Source organism: Giraffa tippelskirchi, chromosome 2, assembly GCF_054371585.1.
Source record: "Giraffa tippelskirchi isolate mGirTip1 chromosome 2, T2T-mGirTip1v1.2.pri, whole genome shotgun sequence".
NCBI lineage: Eukaryota > Metazoa > Chordata > Mammalia > Artiodactyla > Giraffidae > Giraffa > Giraffa tippelskirchi.
Genome location: NC_137276.1, coordinates 237,106,428 through 237,126,853, shown reverse-complemented (window position 1 = coordinate 237,126,853; position 20,426 = coordinate 237,106,428). Strand labels below are relative to the sequence as shown.

General features: G+C 40.8%; 1 protein-coding gene across 1 annotated transcript in view; it reads right to left on the bottom strand.

Moving 5' to 3' along the window:
• The window catches only part of KCNH8 (potassium voltage-gated channel subfamily H member 8), a 444,159-nt gene extending 424,177 nt beyond the window's left edge, over window positions 1-19,982 (bottom strand). The window contains exon 1 of the mRNA XM_081573380.1: window positions 19,569-19,982. Within this exon, the coding sequence (XP_081429506.1) occupies window positions 19,569-19,644 (76 nt within the window). The 5' untranslated portion in view covers window positions 19,645-19,982. The remainder of the gene's footprint in view (window positions 1-19,568) is intronic.
• Window positions 19,983-20,426: the final 444 nt, after the last annotated feature.

Here is a 20,426-nt window from a genome sequence, read left to right as displayed (position 1 = left end):
TTTCCTTCTCCAGATAGCATTCCAGCATGGGTAATTTAACCAAATTTGGTTCCATGTAACTAGGAAAGTCCTTGAGTTCATGAAACCTTTAAATGAGAGGGCAAGGGACTTCCCCAGTGGTCCAGAGGCTAAGACTCTGAGCTCCCAATGCAGGGGCCCAGGTTCAATCCCTGGTAAGGGATACAGATCCTGTATGCTGCAACCAAGACTCAGTGCGGTCAAATAAATAAATAATTTTTAAAAAATGTTAAATATATGAGAAGGGAATTCTTTGTATTTTGCAGGTTCATTCATTCAACATGTATTTGATGTTCTAACTATGTCCAAGGAACTGTGCTTAGGAGCAAGGAGTACACCGTCAACAAAACAGGGAAGACTGCCACCGTCTTGTGACTTCCGTTCTTGTTGGAGTAGGTGACCTGTGCAAAGCATCACACAAAAGTGTATTTTTCGCATGTGTAGGTTCTCATTACAGAGAAATTTTGGGCTGGCCAAAAAGTTCGTTCAGGTTTATCCACCCCATCCGACAGAGAAATCCGAGCAAACTTTTTCGCCAACCCAATATTCAGACCCTCTCTTTTTGTAACGTTTTCATAAATCGAACACGTAGCATCACACATTTTCTATTCTATGGCATTCTGTTTAAATTTTGACAGCATGTGAGGAGATAAAGCCATTTAAAGATAGCAGACTGTCATTTTACAAAGAAAATAAACACGGCTAATCTTTTTTTAAGAACTTTTCATTTTTGAAAGACGCACCCCCCCACCACAGAAATAATAATAACAAAGCAAGTACTGTTGCTGACCCCAGCTCTCTTTTGGCATAAGGTTTGCTGCTCCTGCTCCTTGTGCGGAGAGCATTACTCCCGCAGCGATGTTTGCCCAAATGGCTCAGTTTGCCTCTCCCTCCTCCAGGGGGTCTTCCAGACCCAGGGATCCAACCCGGGTCTCCCGCACTGCAAGCGGATTATTTACCAGCTGAGCTACCAGGGAAGCCCATTGAGATGCTAGCAAACATGATAAGAAAAGTCTTTAAAAAGCCTGTTTTGGGGCTGGCTTTGTGGTGCCTTTGCCGCGATCACAGACTCAGATCAGCATATGCCGAGAGACCTGTGGAGCAGAAACGCCTCCGGGTCAGCTTCCGTGAACCGGCCAGACCGGGCAGAGCCTGAAGATGCAGAAGCCAGAGAGCCGGTCAAGGTCCCAGCGCAACCCAGCTAAGCCCAGGCTGGATCGTGGATTAGCTGCCCTCCCAGCCAGCCCATAACTTGTCAGCTATGTTAGCCAACAGACAACTAATCGGGCAGGCAAGTCCGTACTACTGATAAAAAGAACACTGAGACGACTTACTGCTAGACATTTACTCTGTATTGTTAATTTCAATAGCTTCATTGTCAGTTTCACTTGTTTCTCAAGTCTCCTCTGCTCAGTAATTTGGATCAGTACAACTAATAATATGCCAGAAAGGCTGCTCATCAAGGAGTTGGGAGACACAGAATATTGAATAAGTGTCATTCCTAGCACTATAGCTATAATTCTACCCTTCCCCCTACCGCCCAGGAAAGCATTTTAACAGCTTTATTAGAGTACAATTCACATACAATAAACCGCACATATTTAGAATGTACAATCTGGTAACTTTCACAGATGTATGTCCCCAAAACACTATCACTACAGTCAAGACAAGGATGATATCCATTATCCTTAAAAGCTCCTCGTGAAAGTGAAAGTGTTAGAGGCGTCTGACTCTCTGCGACCCCAGGGACTGCAGCCCACCAGACTCCTCTGTCTGTGGGATTTTCCAGGCAGGAATACTAGAGTGGGTGCCATTTCCTTCTCCAGGGAATCTTCCTGACCCAGGAGTCGAACCCGTGTCTCCTGCTTTATAGGCAGATTCTTTACTTTCTGAGCCACCAGGGAAGCCCCCCAAAGCTTCCTTATTGAATTCCGCCCTTCTCCACCCCTCCCCCCAGGCCTAAGCAGCCGCTAACTGGCCAGAAGCATTTCTGAAATGTGACTTTGTTCTATACTGTGTCACCCAACTGATCAACACCAGTGGTCATGAGCCCTCACATAAAAAGAACCATTTTTGAAGTAATCCACTAAAAGCTATTTGGAGAACATGCTACTTTATAACTTTCTTAATTGAGTTTCCCAAAGGATATGTTCTTGAAAAGCACAAAAAAGGTTCATGTCTCAGAGTGAAGTCAACCATAACCATTCAGATCTTAATCCTAATAAACTGAGCGCCTTACAATTTAGCTCCAAGTTTTTGTTGTCTTATTAAACACAAACTGCTATAGTCAAAATAATATGTATCCATTCCAACTTCACTACTTGTAAAGTGTATGATTTTGACAATTTATTCACCTTTCTGGGTTTTAACTTCCTTATCCACAAAGTAGGAATAAAAATATCTACCTTGCAGAATTGCAGCGATTAAATAAACTAATATAAATGAAAATGTCAAAAATAGCATTAGATTCATGGTTACTCATTAATTGTCAATTTGTCAATTCTCCTCTCTTTATCGTCTTTCAATGTAAAATCAGAGTATAGTTGAAAGAAGAATATGGGTTTTTCAGTTAAAGGCTGGGAGAGCCCAGCCCTCCTCTGTGATAGTTTGAGACAAAATCCTGAGGCTCTCTGAGGTCCTCTGCCTCTTCTCTAAAATCGAGACAATAAATATCTTTAGGAACAATCACAGGCCAAGAGAAACCCAAGTCACTTCTGTTCAAGGTATCTGGTGTATCAAAATTAGAGACAGCAAACAGGGTTATATAAACCCTTGAATTTTTATTTTAATATTTATACTAACAATTAAAATTGGGAGATAAATTTTTCCTCAACTTCATCAATCTATCACAGAAGATGTCAAAGGTAAAATTAAAGGTCCAATTTAAAGAAATTTGTACTTGGAGACCTAAGGCAGGTCAAAAAGTCATTATTTCAAAGAGCTCTGAAGATCTTGTTATGAAGTGGGCATAACATATGATGACTTGGGAATACCTTGGAACGTGAAAATAGGTATCAAAGAACAAAATTATATAATTATTAAAGTATCTATTTTTTAATTATTGACTGGTTTTACTGTATCAGTGAACCTATAACCTTCCATTTTTCCAAAGTTATTTTGAAACATAAAATTATTTCTATGAGATAGCATCTATATATTACCAGAAAATAAAATAACCTAAGCACAATGATTTTTCATTATATTTTCACACATTTGTTATATACTTAGCCATATTTGTCTATTACACTAAGTTGCTGGTATTAATCTAAATAATATCTCTCTTGTATCTATATTTTATTATTATTTTAACCTTTCTTCATAAAATTTCCTGTAATTTTCCTCAATGGTATATTTTATGCTTAATAAATTTGAAATTGTGGGCATCTTCAATTAACTCTTTACTATGGACCACAAAAAGTTTTGACTGAAAAAATACTCTGTACTTGCTGAGCTACCTTAAAGACACATGACAAATTCTGCTACACAAAGAATATTTTCAATTCTATTTGTCCCCAACATTTTGCTACATTGAGAAAATTTCAATTCTACTTTTTACGTTGAGCATCTAAGTATTTCAGTCCAAATCCTTCATTGGTCCTTTCATTTTTCTTTACTCAGAGAAATTATTTTCAAAAAAGGTACAATATAATACAAATTTTACAATACAAAAAATTGTCATAAAAAGGATCTCTATTATTCTTTTTAGTGTTTTGTCAGATGTAGGTGCTGCAAAATGACAGACCTATTAAACCGTGTTCCGTTTCAGTGCAGATAAATGTGTCCAGTTAAAGACAGAAGTAGTCTTCCAAGCTAAAATATTCCTAATATTCCAAAGTAAATTTCTTAAATGTAGCACATAGTTTGAGCTCTTACTGTTTCACTTTCCCCCTTTCTTATCTAGTGATACATTTCAATGTATTCCTGTCTTTAAGCTTGGTTTACAATACTTGCTATCCACTAAAATGAAGTTTTTATACTCTGCAGATTAAATACTTTGACTAAATATTTTCAAGTGATTTCAAACAAAATGAAAAGAAAATATAAAAGGCTCATTCAGAAAAGAATAATAATTGTCAAGCACTTAGGCTGTTTACAAAGCATTCATTCAAAGGCTCAGACAGTTTAAAATTCTGGCTGATGATGGCCGTGAAAAGAAAACCCAAGCTCTGCCATGCCACATGCTTTCCTGTATGTAACAACTATCACGCAGTGTGACTGCTGTAACAACTTCTTCACATATAAACATAATTGGGAATTCTGAACATTATAGCCTCTATAATGATTGCTAGAATATACCACTTTTTGGACACAAAAATGTACAACCAAGTTCAAGCACATTTCTTCCTCCTGCATATATTTTTTAATTAGATATGTATTATCTTTATTATGACACTATACTCTACCAGAATTTACATTTTCTTGTCATCATAAAACAAGTAATTTTATTTTTAAGGATTCATTTAACTGCATTTACGGTAACATTTAAAATAAAATATGATTTATCTTTTATAAAATAAACTTGGGAAAGCTTTACTTACATCCATGAATTTGATGCAAAAACTCAAGTATTATTAAAATTAACTGATTTTTCATAGAAAACCTTGATGGTATGAATACTTACTAAGTTCTTCTACTATTGAATCAGTACATTAACCCACTGTTGCTTCATTTTTTTCTGTGTACCAGAAAACTCAAATTTAAAACTGAATAAAGTTTTCAGCAATAAAATAGAACTACTGACACATGCAAAAAAATTAACTGCAAAAGCATTATGCTAAGTAAAAGAAGCCAGGAGCACCCCACCCACACCAAAATGCTACACACTATATGATTAGACATTAACCTTATATCCTAGAAAAGGTAAAACCATAAAGAGGGGGAAAAAAAAATTAGTTGTCCCTAGAGACTGGAAGTGGGAGGAGGGTAATAACCTTGGTGGGAAGGGGAAGATACTGTTGCATATCTTGATTGGGGTGGTAGTTTTATGACTACAGGTTTTTTTGTAAACTTCATTGAATTATACTTATAAGGGATGATTTTATGGCATGTAATTTTTTAAATTATTTATTTCAATTGGAGGCTAATTACTTTACAATATTGTATTGGTGTTGCCATACATTGACATGAATCAGCCATGGGTCTACATGTGTTCCCCGTCCTGAACCCCCCTCCCACCTCCCTCCCCACCCCATCCCTCAGGGTCATCCTAGTGCACCAGCCCTGAGCACCCTGTCTCATGCATCAAACCTGGACCGGCAATCCGCTTGACATATGATAATATACATGTTTCAGCACTACCCTCTCAAATCATCCCACCCTCGCCTTCTCCTGCAGAGTCCAAAAGACTGTTCTTTACATCTGTGTCTCTTTTGCTGTCTCGCATATCATGGAGAAGGCAATGGCACCCCACTCCAGTACTTTTGCCTGGAGAATCCCAGGGACGGGGGAGCCTGGTGGGCTGCCATCTATGGGGTCGCACAGAGTCGGACACGACTGACGCGACTTAGCAGCAGCATATAGGATCATTGTTACCATCTTTCTAAATTCCATATATATGGCATGCAAATTATACCGTTATAAACTTCACCAAAAAAAAATGAATGAATGAATGAAATTCATTTAGAAGATCAATTCTTTGATCTAAATGAAAAATCATGCTCCAGTAGAGAAGAACAAACCTGACTCCATATTGGATCTATTCCTTTACCTCTAAACCTCTGTGCTCTGTTTCCCCAGCTTAGTCAAGCTGACTCTGGATGTTTATAAAAAAACATTGCCTAGAGCCTGAAATACACAGAATAACCCATTGTTGAGGCTCTGAAGTTTAAAGGAATAACACTTTTCCATTCACATAGAGATTTACACATTGCAGAACCGAAAACAACAATTGTCTTGGAGTTTTTTAGAAACATTGTACCAGACTTACAAGGAAAGCTGCAAGAACAAAGGACTTTGGCACCAAGAAGTTTGCAACAGCCTCTCACCCTTTAAAGATAAGAGAAGCCTGAATTCTAACTCAGGTAAGAGGTTCTTTGGGGCACTAGTCCACCATCTTCTTGGTCTGCTGGCTTTTCAAATAAAATCAATACTCCCTGCTGCAACAACTCCTTTCTCGACTTACTGACCTGTTGTGCAGCAAGCAGTATGAATCTGAACTCAGTAACAATGCTACACAGCAACTATGACCAGGGTACTTTCTGTGGGATGAACTGTCATTTGCAGGCATAATTTTCTGACATCAGATACTAATTTAAAAAATAAAAACATGCTGATGCTTATTCAGCAGATTTGCGGCTTTTGATTTTAAGGGGGTCAGTGACACTGCTCCAACACGGGCGCCCGTGATAGATATAAACGCCAGCATGTCCGTGTACACTTACTCCACGTCTCCTACTGAGTGCGCTAACTCGTGGCCCTGGAGCGTCATGCATGTTGCAAGACATGGTGTTACAGGCGGGTGTTGTGCAATGTGTGTGTTGTTCTGGGAAAGGGCATGCATACATATTTTTCACCTGGAAAATGCCAGGATAAAAGATATGTATTGTTGCTGGGCATCTTTCAGATTTAAGGACACATTGAAGTATGAACTGTATTCAGTACACAGACATCTGAGACACCATTAGAAAACTGCCATTAGCCAAAGCTGTCAGAATTAACTGGAGATCTACCAGCCCATCTTGGCTTGTTTTAATGTAGCAATTAATGATAATATATTAAATTAAGAAAAATCTGGCACCAATATTAAACCCAATAAGACTACATTATAACTGGCACAAATATGGATGTGTGGTTCCCCCACCAAAAAGCCAATAACGCACACATACAAAAAGTGAATATTATACACGCACATTCTGAAATTCTAAATAAAACAGTAACAGGTGAAATTCTAAATTAAGTGCTAAATAAAATATTAACAAGTAAAAACCAGTAACACATCCAAGAAGTTTTTATTGAAAGAATGCCAGGATAGTTGAAATTATAAAATCTGTCAAAAGAATCTATTAATTGATTCAACAAGAACCATAGAATTAATTGAATAGATGAAGAAAAGAATTGATTAAATTGCTTAATAAAATAAGAACACATGACAAAATCTCTTAATAATAAAATATTTCTCAAACTAAAAACTAGAAAAATTCTTATTAGAAAAACACTGAAATAATTCCCATTAAAGTCAGGAACAAGAAAGATGTTCTTTATCAACACCGTTTTTTTAGTATTTATAATACTAGCCAAAGCAACTAGACAACAGAAAAATTAAAGGGACAAAAGTAAGAGCAGTGAAAATTGGAAATAAGATGGTAAACTTTTTATTATTTGACAGCAATATTATTTCTTACCTGAAAACCTCAAAAACCCAAGTGAAAAATTATTGCAAAGAATAATGGAAACTCAGCAAGCTGACTGGTTAGAAAAATAAAAAAATATAAGAGTCAATAGCCTTCAAATAAATAAACATAACTGAATTAGAAACACTAAACAGTGGAAGAAAAGAATCAGTTTTATATAGCAGTTACGAAGATAAAATTACTAGGAATCAAATAAACCAGAAATATGCAAAACCTTTACTGAGAATCCCCAAAAAAGATGTGAAAGATAAAAATATACAGCAAATTTTTGGATATGAATTTTCAACATTATAAAAATGTCATTTTCCTACAGGAGATTCCATTAAAAATACCATGAGGGTTTTTTCCCACTAGATAATCTGACTCGTACATTCCTGTGGACTTCCAAATAAGCACGATTAGCAAGTTAACATTCTGGTGGGGAAATAGACTAGAAGGAGACTTTCAACACACATCATAAAACTTCATAATTAAAACTGTGAAACCACACATTAAGAAGGAGACAGATGAATGTAATAAGTCAAAAATAGAATTACATAGACAGATGTAGAATATGATAACTTAGGCATTTCAAATCAGCATGGAAAAGATGAATTATGGAAGAATATTGTTAGAAAAATGGATACGGATCTAGAAAGGAAGACTTGATCCCTACATTGTACTCAACAGATCAAATTATACAATGTACTGAGTAGAAAAAATGAATATACAATATGAAACTATGGTAGAACACATAGAACACATATATACAGGATATATCTTTTTAATAATTTCAGAATAGAAAACATCCATCTAAGTATGGCACAGAACACAGAAATCGTCAAAGGAAAATCGATTAATTCATCTACATAAAAATGTTAAAATCCACCAAACTTGGAGGACACATACACGATTCACATCACCAGTAACGTGTTCAGTGTGTTACTACGTGAAGAGCTCGCAAACATCACAAGGGAATGAAACAGTTTAATTAATAAAGGGTAATGAATATGAGCAAACAAATATGATCAGGAAAGGAAACTTAAATAGAACTTAAATATATTAAATAATGCTCAGCTTCCCTTACAGTAAATACACGTACATTAAAAATGAAAATAGAGAGGGAGGTGGGAGGGGGGTTCTGGAAGGGGAAAACATGTACACCCATGGTGGATTCATGTCAATGTATGGCAAAACAAATAAAAATAAAGAAAGAAAGAAAAAAAATGACAATAGGAAGCCACTTTTTATCCATTAGTTCAAAAGCAATTCAAGCGATGGAATGAAAGAATGAATTTACTGAAATGCTAGGCAAATAGCTATTATTATTATCTCTTAATTAACCGTATAACTTTTATTCAAACCAAAGGTTACAATACAATACAAAAGCTGCAGCCCCAAGACATTCACTGGTCTCCACAATTCATGGAATCACAGTAGAAACAGTTTTCTGGGTTGAGGTTAAAACAGGTTCCATTTAATCTTCTACATCATTCTTTCTGCTCAAACAGTGGCCAGAACACCACACTTAAGGACAAGCTACTTCCTGTCAGAGTGAGTATCTGACATTTTGACAACATCTGAACTTCTTACAAAGATCGTTTCTTCTAGACTATCAGATAAAATGTCGAAAGTTGGATAAGTGTTCTGGTCTCAGTTCCCTCTCGTTTAATAACTAAGAAAGTAAGACTACTAAGAAACTCTGTTGGACTGAGCAGTACAAAAAGGAAATTTGTCCAAAAGACTTATTAGAACAAAAAAGGGAAAAAAAGTGCTTTAGATTAGATCTGCGAGTCAGAGAGCTGGGTGCCCTTACTTCTTCCTGTAAAGGAAAGTGAGCTGCACAGTCGTGTCCAGCTGTTTGAGATTCCATGGACGGTAGCCTGCCAGGTCCTCTGTCCGTGGGGTTCTCCAGGCAAGAATACTGGAATGGGTCGCCATTCCCTTCTCCAGGGCATCTTCCTGACCCAGGGATCAAACCCGGGTCTCCTGCATTGCAGGCAGATTCTTTACCAACTGAGCTACTAGGGAAGCCCTCTTCCTGTAAGTTCATTATAAAGAAAAGGTAAATGATTGCTGCTAAAAGTGCCTAACACTGGAGGATTTATTTCTTCCAATAAAAGTAGACTCAGAATAAGTAGAAGAATTTCCTGTGTAAGACATTAACAGTGTAAAAATACAAAAAGATGTCACTGTAACAGCCATAAGAATTAGAATATCTTCTATAGAAAGATTAGCCTGACAACAAAAACATCACAGAAAGTTCTAAAGTCAGTAAATGCTAAGTACCAAAATCTCAAAGAAGATGAGTTTACTTTTTCTTTTAGAAAAAATGGACGGTAGACTTTCTTTGATGAGCAAAACTGCTTTGCAAGTGAGTGCACTTAGCCCCAGATACAAGTCTTAAGCACCAATCGCAACACATTCCTTAGACAAGTACTTAAAGGGAAAACAGTACATGAACTAGAAAAGGCTAAAATCTTTAAAGCAGAAACCCCTTTTTGCAAGAGTCAGAAACTAGAAATGCTATCACAGATTGCCCCAGTCTGTTTATAGTTACTATTAAAAAGCCACATTTTAGAGGCAGTGTGGTAGAGTAGAAAAATCACAAGCTACTGTGATAAGGTTGGGAAAATTCTGAGCTTGAATCCTGTCATCTGGTACAGACAGGGAGCCAAAGTGCCTGCCTCCTTGCTGAGCCGGCCTGTAGGACCAGATAAAGCAGCAGCCTAGCACACAGCGTGAATGCAGACAGGCCGCAAACAGTAGTCACTGTCAGCATCAGAGTTTCATAAAAGAAATTAGTACTCCACCCATGTGACCACGAAAGGCTAGAAGCCAGTCTAGGACTATGTTTCAAAACTACATTTAAGCACACAGTACTGTTCAAAGAGAGCACCAGTTACCACTGAAAGGTAACAAAGGCAGTCAGTATACAGACCTGGCCTTTCAGAAACATGAATGTTTTTACCCAAAGAAACACTTACTGAGCCCAGACTTTCTTCCCAGCATAAGCCCAAGCAAGGAAGCAAACAATAAACGATGACCCAGTCAGAGCCGGAAGAAGCTGATGGCTGGGCGTTGAAATCTGAAAGCAGGTGGTCAGAGCACACAGACGCTAGAGGGACGGCCTGAGAAGGGAAGGTGGCAGCTGGGGAAAAAGGTCGCCTGACTCTCTGGAGCCTCAGGGCGGGTGCCAGGCAGAGGCCTGGAGGGCTCCGGGTGAGGGTGTCTGAGCCTTAGGAGGCAGTGGCTGGACAAGACCCTGCAGAGTGACCTCGGGGTTGGATGACCCTGAGGGCTTTGGACCCCCTCCAAGAGGTAGCAGGGAACTGTCAGTTACAGGGTTAAATGATGATACTGCTTCTACAGAAAACCACTCTGGGGACAATGCAGGCTGAAGGGGGTGCACGTGGGTCAGATAAAAGCGTATGCCCACGAGAGTCTAGACAGAGTAAGGTTGCCATCGTGCCCAGAAGGAACAGGATGCAAACTAAAGCGGAAGCGCCGAGAGGGCGACGAGGAGCCCTTCTACGTGAAACCTCACAGACTGATAACCCACGAGGTGGACGGGCCCTTCAGGCTGGCTCAGATCTCCAGCCCGAAGAAATGGGGGGGTGGGGATGCCAATTACTGTGCCAGAGAACAGGTTTCATGGGCTAGAAAAGATTACCAGTTCACTTGGGGTCATGTGAATTTTGAAGGGCTTAAGGGAGATAGTTAGCTGTATTAACAGCTAAAAAGGAAAGCAAAATTAATTTTCCAGGGAATTTATAAGCCAAGAATCACATCTGACTGCTTAAATTACTGAGAAAACTCTTCAGTTGCTGCAGTTGTTAAGAATGAACTACGCCACAGATGAAGTTGAAACCTCATCGTTTTTGTTTGTAGGCGCTGCTAAACCAAAATGGATTAAAAAACTTAGTGTTTAGACTGAATCAGCAAATAGGCATTGCCTGGGTGCACCTACTGTCTCTGAAGAAGTGGCAGTTCTGTACCTTTGAGGGTTGGCATTTCTCCAGTCGCTTCACGGGGACCAGCACACCCTCACTTACTTTTCTCACACACCCTCAATTATTTTTCTTCTTCACAGGCATAGTCCTACAGCACAACACAGGGTGAGCAGCCCTGGGGCAGAGAGGGTGCTCAGCTATGTGGTCAGAAATCAATCTTTCATTTTCCTAAGGAAAGCTGGCTTCATGGGCAAAGCAGATATTCACAAACAAATGAAGAACACACAATTTCCCTACATAATAGGGGACCTTGCTCAAGTGTAAAGGCTTTATTAGGACAGAGTAAGAAGAAGGATCTTAGTGTTTTGGTTTAGACACTTGGACAGCCTATAAGAATTAATTAAAAGCATCTAGACATAAGAGCCAGATACACACACACACACACACACACACACACACACACACACACACACTAAAATAGTATCTTGCTTTTTCAAAGGCAAGACCAAGCCAATGTAGCTCTTTCCCACTGAAGCCCATGAGCTTGAGACTCTTAGCTTCATTCAGAGAGCCCAGGCTAAAATTCAGACACCAAGTATTGTAAACCTTAATGGGTAGAAGCTGAAAAGAATTGCAAAACTCTCGTGGAAGCTGTTGAGTAATCTCTAGCTGGAAAGAATGAACACTTTCGGAGGGAAGAGAGGGAGGGCAGTATAGCGGTAGGGATTAAGACGGTACAGATCTTCAGGTATAAAATAAGCTACAAGGATATGTCGTACAACATGGAAAATACAGTCAATGCTTTATAATAACTGTAAGTGGAATATGACCTTTACAATTTGTGAATCACTATATTGTACACCTGTAACATATAATATTGTATATCACCTATACTTCAATTTAAAAAAGAGAAAAAAAGGAGTATCTTCAGTTTCCTAGGCTCAGTGACAAGTGCTACACAAGTTGGCAAAGTAAATGGAAGATTATTTTTTGCCCTTATCGTATATGAGCCAATCATGCTGACCCAGAAGTCATTTATTGTGTGATGCCCCCTGGAGAAGCTATTCCTCCCTCACCCAAATGTACACAGTCCTTTGCTTACACTTCCTGAACACTCGTATCCCTTTCCAACCAGACGATGGTAATCTGTGCATACACTTATTGTCCTCTTTTAGAGAAAGACAAGCCTGATTTACCCCAAAGATCTTAGCATAATGGCTTTGTATAGAGTCAGCATGGATTAAATGTCTTTGAAGAAATGCTTGACACGCTGAATAAAGTAAAGACATCCTAAGAGAGAATGCGCCCTCCCAGAAGAGCATCGCATCTGGTCTACAGGCAACACCAAATACCAGAGCCTAGGAAAAATACCCTGGGGGTATAACTTCCATTCTTCACATGTTTACCTATCCATGTTCTTCTATACGATGATGTCAAAACAAAATTATCTGGTACTTTTAAAGGTCATGTAACAAAATTTTTCTTATTATTAGTATATCTCACTCATTCAAAGAAATGCATTTCTGGTTAGCTAAGTCATGTCTGACTCATTTGCAACTCTATGGATGTAGCCCACCAGGCTTCACTGTCCATGGGATTTCCCAAGCAAGAACACTAGAGTGGGTTGCCATGCCCTCTTCCAGGGGATCTTGCTGACCCAGGGTTCGAACCTACATCTCCTGTATTTGCAGGCTGATTCTTTATCACTGAGCCACCAAGGAAGTCGGTTTCTGGAAAATACCTAAATCCAAATTCTTATAAATCAAATACTTTGTTCATTGCAGGAAAGTTTTGAGAACCTACGTGATAAGTCTTTCGCAGGATAAAGAATTCTTCTCTCAAGTCAAAAGAGTGAAAATAAATAATTCCCTCCTTCCTCATCCCTCTTCTCAATTTGTTCTTCCCTCTCCCTCTTTCTTCTTTTCAATAAACTTGGGATAAAGTTTACATAAAGAAAATTATTTAATTTAACACGGTCAACCTCAATACAAGAGTGCATAATGTGGAGTTTCTTAAAATTTGAAACATGGTTACAGGCATAAGAAAGGGATGGAAAACATACTGTTTCAAAACAATCCACATACTGGCCCAGCTGCAGAAGTGGTTCTGAAGGTAAATAAAGTGGAAACAGCTTGGTCAACTTAGAGTACAAGGACTCGTCTTGAATCCTAGATGGATGCCACATCTGTGGACTGGCTCACCCTCCAGTTCACGGACCAACAGACCCCATGGAATCTTCCTTATCTGGAAACAGTGCGCACACTGTCAAAAGACTGGGATTGATATTCTGAAAATATCCTTATGTCTCCCACATTTTTCCTAGATCAGAGAATGAAGAACCTGATAACACAGCTGACTAAACACGTCCTAGGCTGGGCTGACTCACATCATCACCAAATATAAAGAAACACTCTCCACCCAGTGAGTTGGGCCATACACTCACCAAGGATGCAGATGCGAGTTTGTGTGCATACAGAATTACAGAGACTGTGCTCAGTAAACCTGCTTTACAGAAAGACAGACGTGAAAATGTTAGGCTTCGTATGATGGTACAGCAATGGGACAGCACTGTTAGAAGCCTGAATTCTAAGCCAGCTCACAAGATTTCCAACCCCTTGTGTAACACCTCATCTAATCCCTTTCTCTTGCATTTGGACAGGTTGTATGATTTTAGAAGGGATTTTACAGATGTAATTAAGATCCCTAATCAGTCGACTTTGAGTACGTCAAAAGGGAGATTATCCTGTGTGGATCTGATGGAGGTGAGCTCCTAAAAGAAAGGCATTCTTGCTTTTTTTTAAAAAAAATTATAGTTGATTTACAATGTGTTAGCTTTTGCAGCAAAGTGACTCAGTTATATACATACACATATATCCACTCTCTTTCAGATTCTTTCCCCATATTGGCCATCACTGAGTGCCGAGTAGAATCCCTGGCTACACAGTAAACCCTTATTGGTGCTCTATTTCATATATAGTGGTGCGTATTGTCAGCCCCCATCTCCAGTTTATCCTTCTCCCTCTCCCCCCTTGTGCTTCCCTGGTGGCTCAGACGGTAAAGAATCCGTCTGCAATGTGAGAGACCTGGGCTCGATCCCTGGCCTGGGAAGATCCCCAGGCTGGGAAGATCCGCTGGAGAAGGGAATGGCAACCCACTCCAGTATTCTGCCTGGAGAATCCCATGAACAGAGGAGCTTGGTGGGCTACAGTCCACGGGGTCACAAAGAGTCGGACATGACTGAGTGACTTTCATTTTCACTTTTCACCCTTCCCCCTTGGTACTCATAATTTTATTTTCTATATCTGTGAGTCTATTTCTGTTTTGTAAATAAGTTCATATATATATATATATTTAGATCCCACAAGTAAGGCAAATATCATATGATATTTGTGCTTTTCTGACTTACTTCACTCAGTATGACAGTTTCTAGGTCCACCCATGTTGCTGCTAATGGCATTATTTAGTTCTTTTTTATGGCTTTGTTATATTCCATTGTGAAGAAGTAAGCCGCTCTGCTGTGAGAGGGCCTGGAGAGGGATTTTGTATCAGGAGCCCAAAGGAAACCAGCTGCTGAAAAAGCCCCCAGCTGGAGACTGGCACGAAAACAGAGGCCTTAGTCCTAAAACCCCAAGGAATTAAATTCCTCCAACAACCATGTGTGCTTGAAGGAGGGCATCAAGCCTCAGCTGATGACTTGGTTGCAGCCTTGTGGTCTTTGGAAACCCTGAGCATCAGGCCCAGCCCCTGCCGGGATGTCTGACTGAAAAGAAATGTGAGAAGGTAAGTCACTGAGTGTGTGGTAATTCACTGCACAGAAATAGAAAACTAGCGTGGGAGCTATCACTCCGAACATAAAGAATGGGAGAAACAGCGGCTGCCCGCGGCCTGTGAAACACACAAACGCATCTTTTAGCGGCCGTTTGCGGAGAGACATCTGTGGCGTGCTGCGTGTTTCTGTCGGTGTTTCCACGGAACAGCCTTTTACAGACAGACCCACGCACGATGGAGCTTGTTCTTTTCATTGCTAAATGCCTTTGATGATATTTTCCACACTACAGCCCAGAAAAGACTCAGGAAGTTCCCAATGCCCCGTTTTTCACTGTGTTCCCTTCCTGCAGCCCTGGGCACCTTACCTTCTCTCTCTGCTTCTAATATTATGAGAGCTGCATACTTTGAAGAAACTATAAAGACAAAAGCAAAGCCGTTAAGAACTGCCTTTGAACAGGAAGCATTCCAATGCAGCGAATGTCTTTGGAGCACTCCGAGCGGAAATACCTAGAACACATGCAAACACCGATGAGTGTCTAAACCGCCTTATTTCTGAAGACTCGGCCTGGAATCTCCTTGACGGAGTCCACAGGGCTACAGACTTCCTTGAGAGCTTCGACCTTGTTTCACTAACCCCAAAGGGAAAAAAGTGTTTTGGCCAAATGTTGATGTGATTGGAAAATGTAGGCTAATGCACCATTTTGTTTGGAAATGGACACTTTTCTTTGAAAGTTTTATATACTAAAAAAAAAAAAAATGTGTCTTTCTCAAATGGTACTCTGTGGCAAATATCCGTCACACTGAAAAACTTTTTTTAAATATGTACTTATGTATTCTGTTATTGTACTTTCCCCTTGTCCAGATTAATATTCATGTACTTCAAGTAATTGTCTACTCTGAAAATAATTTTTAAGTACCTTAAAAGTGTAAAAATAAAAATAAACTATATGCAGTCATAATGTTAAGATTGTGTGTGTATGTGTGTGTGTGTGTGTGTGTGTGTGTGTGTGTATGCTTAACTGTTTCAAGTGAGAACTTTGGCTATATGCTGAGTCGAAGAAATTCATTGGAGTTACTTTTTCCCCCTAAATGGGGTACACATATTCAATATTTGCAAAGTCCTTAGTTTTTCTAAGTCTCATTTACATTCAATTTACCAGGAGAACATATTTCAAGAGTAAATACATGCTAGGGTAGTTTTATATGAAAAGATTTATATTTTCCAATAGTTGTTAAGAATTATATTGTATATGAGGAAAACTTTCAATTAACGGTCCACTACTGTCTTTCAATCCTGACGAAGAGGTCACTTCTTACATATTGAAAAGAGAAAACACCCTATTATGCCTACAATAAAGTGTCTCTGGTGGTGGTTTAGTCACTCAGTCTTGTCTGACTCTTGCAAACCGATGGGCTGTAGCCCACCAGGCTCCTCTGTCCATGGAATTTTCCAGGCAAGAATGCTGGAGTGGGTTGTCATTTCTGTCTCCAGGGGATCTGCCCAATGCAGGGATCAAACTCAGGTTTCCTGCATTGCAGTTGGTCTCTTGCATTGCAGGTGGATTCTTTATTGACTAAAGCCACCAGGGAAACACAGGGAAAGTATCACTAGGTGATAAAAAGCATTATTAACTTCTTTTATGTTGCTTTGTGATAATACATCAGCTGATAAATTATACATTACGTTATAGGCTTTTATTGTCATATATTTAATTTTTCCTGGGAGAAATTTTAGATGATGTTTCAAGATTTATTATTTTCCACTACAGTATTAAGTCAATAAAGATAATAATAATACTGCATGGTGGTTAACTAAGGGGGCTTGCTAAGGTTATTGTTTGGTCTCTTATTTTTTTCAATGATATTGCCCCAAATAAAACAGAGTAAGAAATTAACATGACTATAAAATATACCTAACAAATAAGGCAGAAAATGTACCAAGTAAACACACTACATTTTGAGTTCAGTAGTTTTACTTTTTCTCCAGTATAGGTTTAATTTGGTCAAGTGGTAATTTTGCAAATTTAAAACTTGCAAGTAGTTTTATCTTTCCCAAGGAAATAAATGACTGCTCTAAAAAAATCAAGAGAGAGAAGGATGATCATAGGAAAAGAGTTTTCAGGGATAGTAATCACACTTAATAAAATTGTGTCAATACATAAAAAATAGAAAAAGATAAACTAAATATTTAGCAGGCAAAATGGTTTGCCATGATGCTAGCTAGATGCAGCAAAATTTGTGGCTAAATTTTGCTTGAAGTATTTTTTTAAGTTTCAGATTATTCAGGTCTTTTTGCAATTCAAAGGCAGTGCAAATGAGAGGATAGAATCCTCATTCCTTGAGGGGGGTTTGTTGGGATGAGGGGTATTATTATATGCTGCACTTCACTGATTTTCAGATTGATTTCATACAAAGTGGCCCCTCCAGGGATCCCACAGACCCTTGGAGCACAGACCAAGCATGCTCTCCCTCTACAGTTTTAGTTCTGCTATTATTCTAAATGCTGCTTATGTGTCTTCCCAAACAAGGATTTAAAACTTCTAACCTTCTATTTTATTCACATGAATATGTAGTCAAAATAGAAAAAGAGCTATTCACTATCACACACCGTTCTTTCTCTTACATGTCCTCTGTTTATCAAATGCTATAGTGAAAGAGGCAGAGGTGTTCTTACAGATGATCCAAAGCCTCCTCTCATTAGCAAACTGATACCTAAATATAGCCCTGCTGAAATTCCCAGGGCTATGCTGGGAACACACCGCATTCCATTCAACTTTAAATGACAATGAAATAAGCAACCACCATTTACCAACTAGATCAGTTTCAATGGATGCATTTGTAATCAATATCAAAAGTCTTTGGGGTTTACATTTTCAACTTCAAGAGTAACATCCACTGGAAACTAATCAGTTCCTAATGTAATAAACAGTAGCAGCCACAATCATCCATGGAGACAACAGGGGTGACACTGTGTAGAGGCGGGTAGTGGGTCTGACGGCGCTGGCAAGGATTTGAAAGTCTACGATGGTATTTTCTCTTATCATCATCTAACTAAGACAACAGCATTGCTCTTCACTCATACCGCCTGACACATCTAGAACATAACAGGGGAGGGAAAGGCTAAAGATAAAGATAAAACCACCGGAAAGAATGCTCACAACAATGTCAAAAATAAAAACTGAACAAAATCCAGTAAATATTTCATTTCTCCCTCACATAAACTTTCCTAACTATTCCTGAAGCGCGTAAGTCCGGGATTTGCTTCCCACCGTAGTAAGACCGTGTATCCAGACTACTGGAGTGAAAATAGTTACATGCGTGCTCTCACATCAACTCCGAGAAATATGCCATCATCCTAAAAAGTGATATCGGAATCACTACAAGCCTTTGGAAGAAATGAGTTTCTGCGAGTCTTGTGTACAGGCAGAAAAGGAAAGAGAACACGCAGAAGAAACACAAGCTAGGAGGACGACGTGGGTATTCATAGTGAAGCCAAGTGGTAGCTTCTGCTGCGGGTGGAAACACAGACTCCTCATTGCAAGGAAAACCAACCGCCCCTGGAGGAGGAGGGCTTAAGAAGCCCGGAAGTAACGGGGACCTGACCGTGGTCCTGAAAGAGAACCACTCGCAGATGTGATCAAGTCTCCAAGAATCCAAAGGGCATATCTTTGCTTTTAAACTGAAGCTTAAACAAGCTAAACGTCCAGTGATTTTCGCCCTCAAAACATATATGTATATGTTGAAACTTTCTCTTATGATAGATCAGCCTTTAGAATGCCCAGCATCTCTTTCCACAACAGTTTCTCCTGGAGTGCTAGGGTAATTTCAGACCGAAAGGTATTTTATTCTTCCTGAGAAGCAGGAATCGATATTCTGACCAACTCACAACGCTTAGAATTCTACAGGAAATTTACACTTGGCGATCTTGATTCCAGCTGCATTTCTTAAACTCAGATGGGATCACGCCTATCCAAAAGGCTGCTCGGAGTGAAGCTCCGCGGGGAAAGAGCGCTCCAAACTCTCCCTACAATGTGTGGTTGTGTTAGTCGCGCTCAGTCGTATCCGACTCTTTGCGACCCCATGGGCTGTAGCCCGCCAGGCTCCTCTGTCCATGGAGCCTTGAAACTCTAGATAGATTGGCAATTCACCAATATGGACAATTTTCATTTTCACCTCATAAAATTAATAAAAACCATAAAAACCGATTCTTTAAAGAGGCCTTACAGATCCCACAGTGAACACAGATGTCGGTCTTTCTTCAGATTCTTTTCCAGCCTTTACAAACCCAAGAATCAAGGGGGCCAAATACACCGAAGTGTTAACACTACACTGAAAAAAAAAAAAAAATTCTCCCCACAAAAGACACCTCGGCAGGAAGCGAAGGAAATACACTCCCCTGGTGCAAAATGGACAGTGGGAATGAAAGTAATTTACATGAGGAAAAATCGTTAAAATATATATATATATATATATAAGCAACTCATCCAAGTGCAAGACTTACGTGTTCCGTCAAAACGGGTGGCGATGGTGTCCAGGAAGGTGTTCTGGGGCGCCAGCAATCCTTTCATAACCGGCATCTTTCCAGCGCGGTGTGAAATTCTCCATCAAAGTTTGTGCAGGAGGATGGCTCGGGAGGAAAGTGCCAAGAAGCGGAATGGGGAGCGCAGGGCCGGCCGGGAGGGGGCCGGCGCCGGCGAGGGGCCGCTCAGAGCGGCGGGACGGCGCGAGGGCGGGGGCGCGGCTCCGGCAGGGGCAGCCCCGGGGCGCCCGCCCGGCCCGGCCCGGCCCGCCCGGCGAGGCCGCCCGGCCCGCCCTCCACCCCCGCGGCCGCGGGCGCCCCCCTCCCCGCCGGGCGCCGCTCCCTGACCGCCGGCGCGGGGGTCGCGAGGGCGGCGCTCGGGGCTGCGCGAGGCTCGGGGCGCGGGGAGACGCGAGCGCGCGCCGCTCCCGGCCCCGGGAGCCGGGGAACAAAGACCCCTTTGTTCCGCGCCGGCCCTCTCCCGGGGAGACCGGAGTCCCGTGGGTGTGGTGTCGGCGAGGGGGTGGAGACAGGTCGGGCAGGTACCTGGCCGCCCGCGCCCCGGGGCCGGCCCCTCCCGGCGCCCCCGCCGCGCCCCGCGCCGGCGCCCCCGGAGGGCGGCCCAGGGGGTCGCGCGGCCCCCTCCCCAGGCCCGCGGGTCTCTCAACTGGACGCCGGGCGCCGCCGGGGTCTCCGCACCTTCCCACCCCCGGCCCCGAAACGGAGCCTTCAGCTCCTCGCCCCCGGATGACCACTGGTCCCCCCAGGCCCTGCTAAGCTAGGAGAACGAAATGATATAATAGCTTTTTATGTGGACGGTGAGCGGGGTCCCACTCTGCG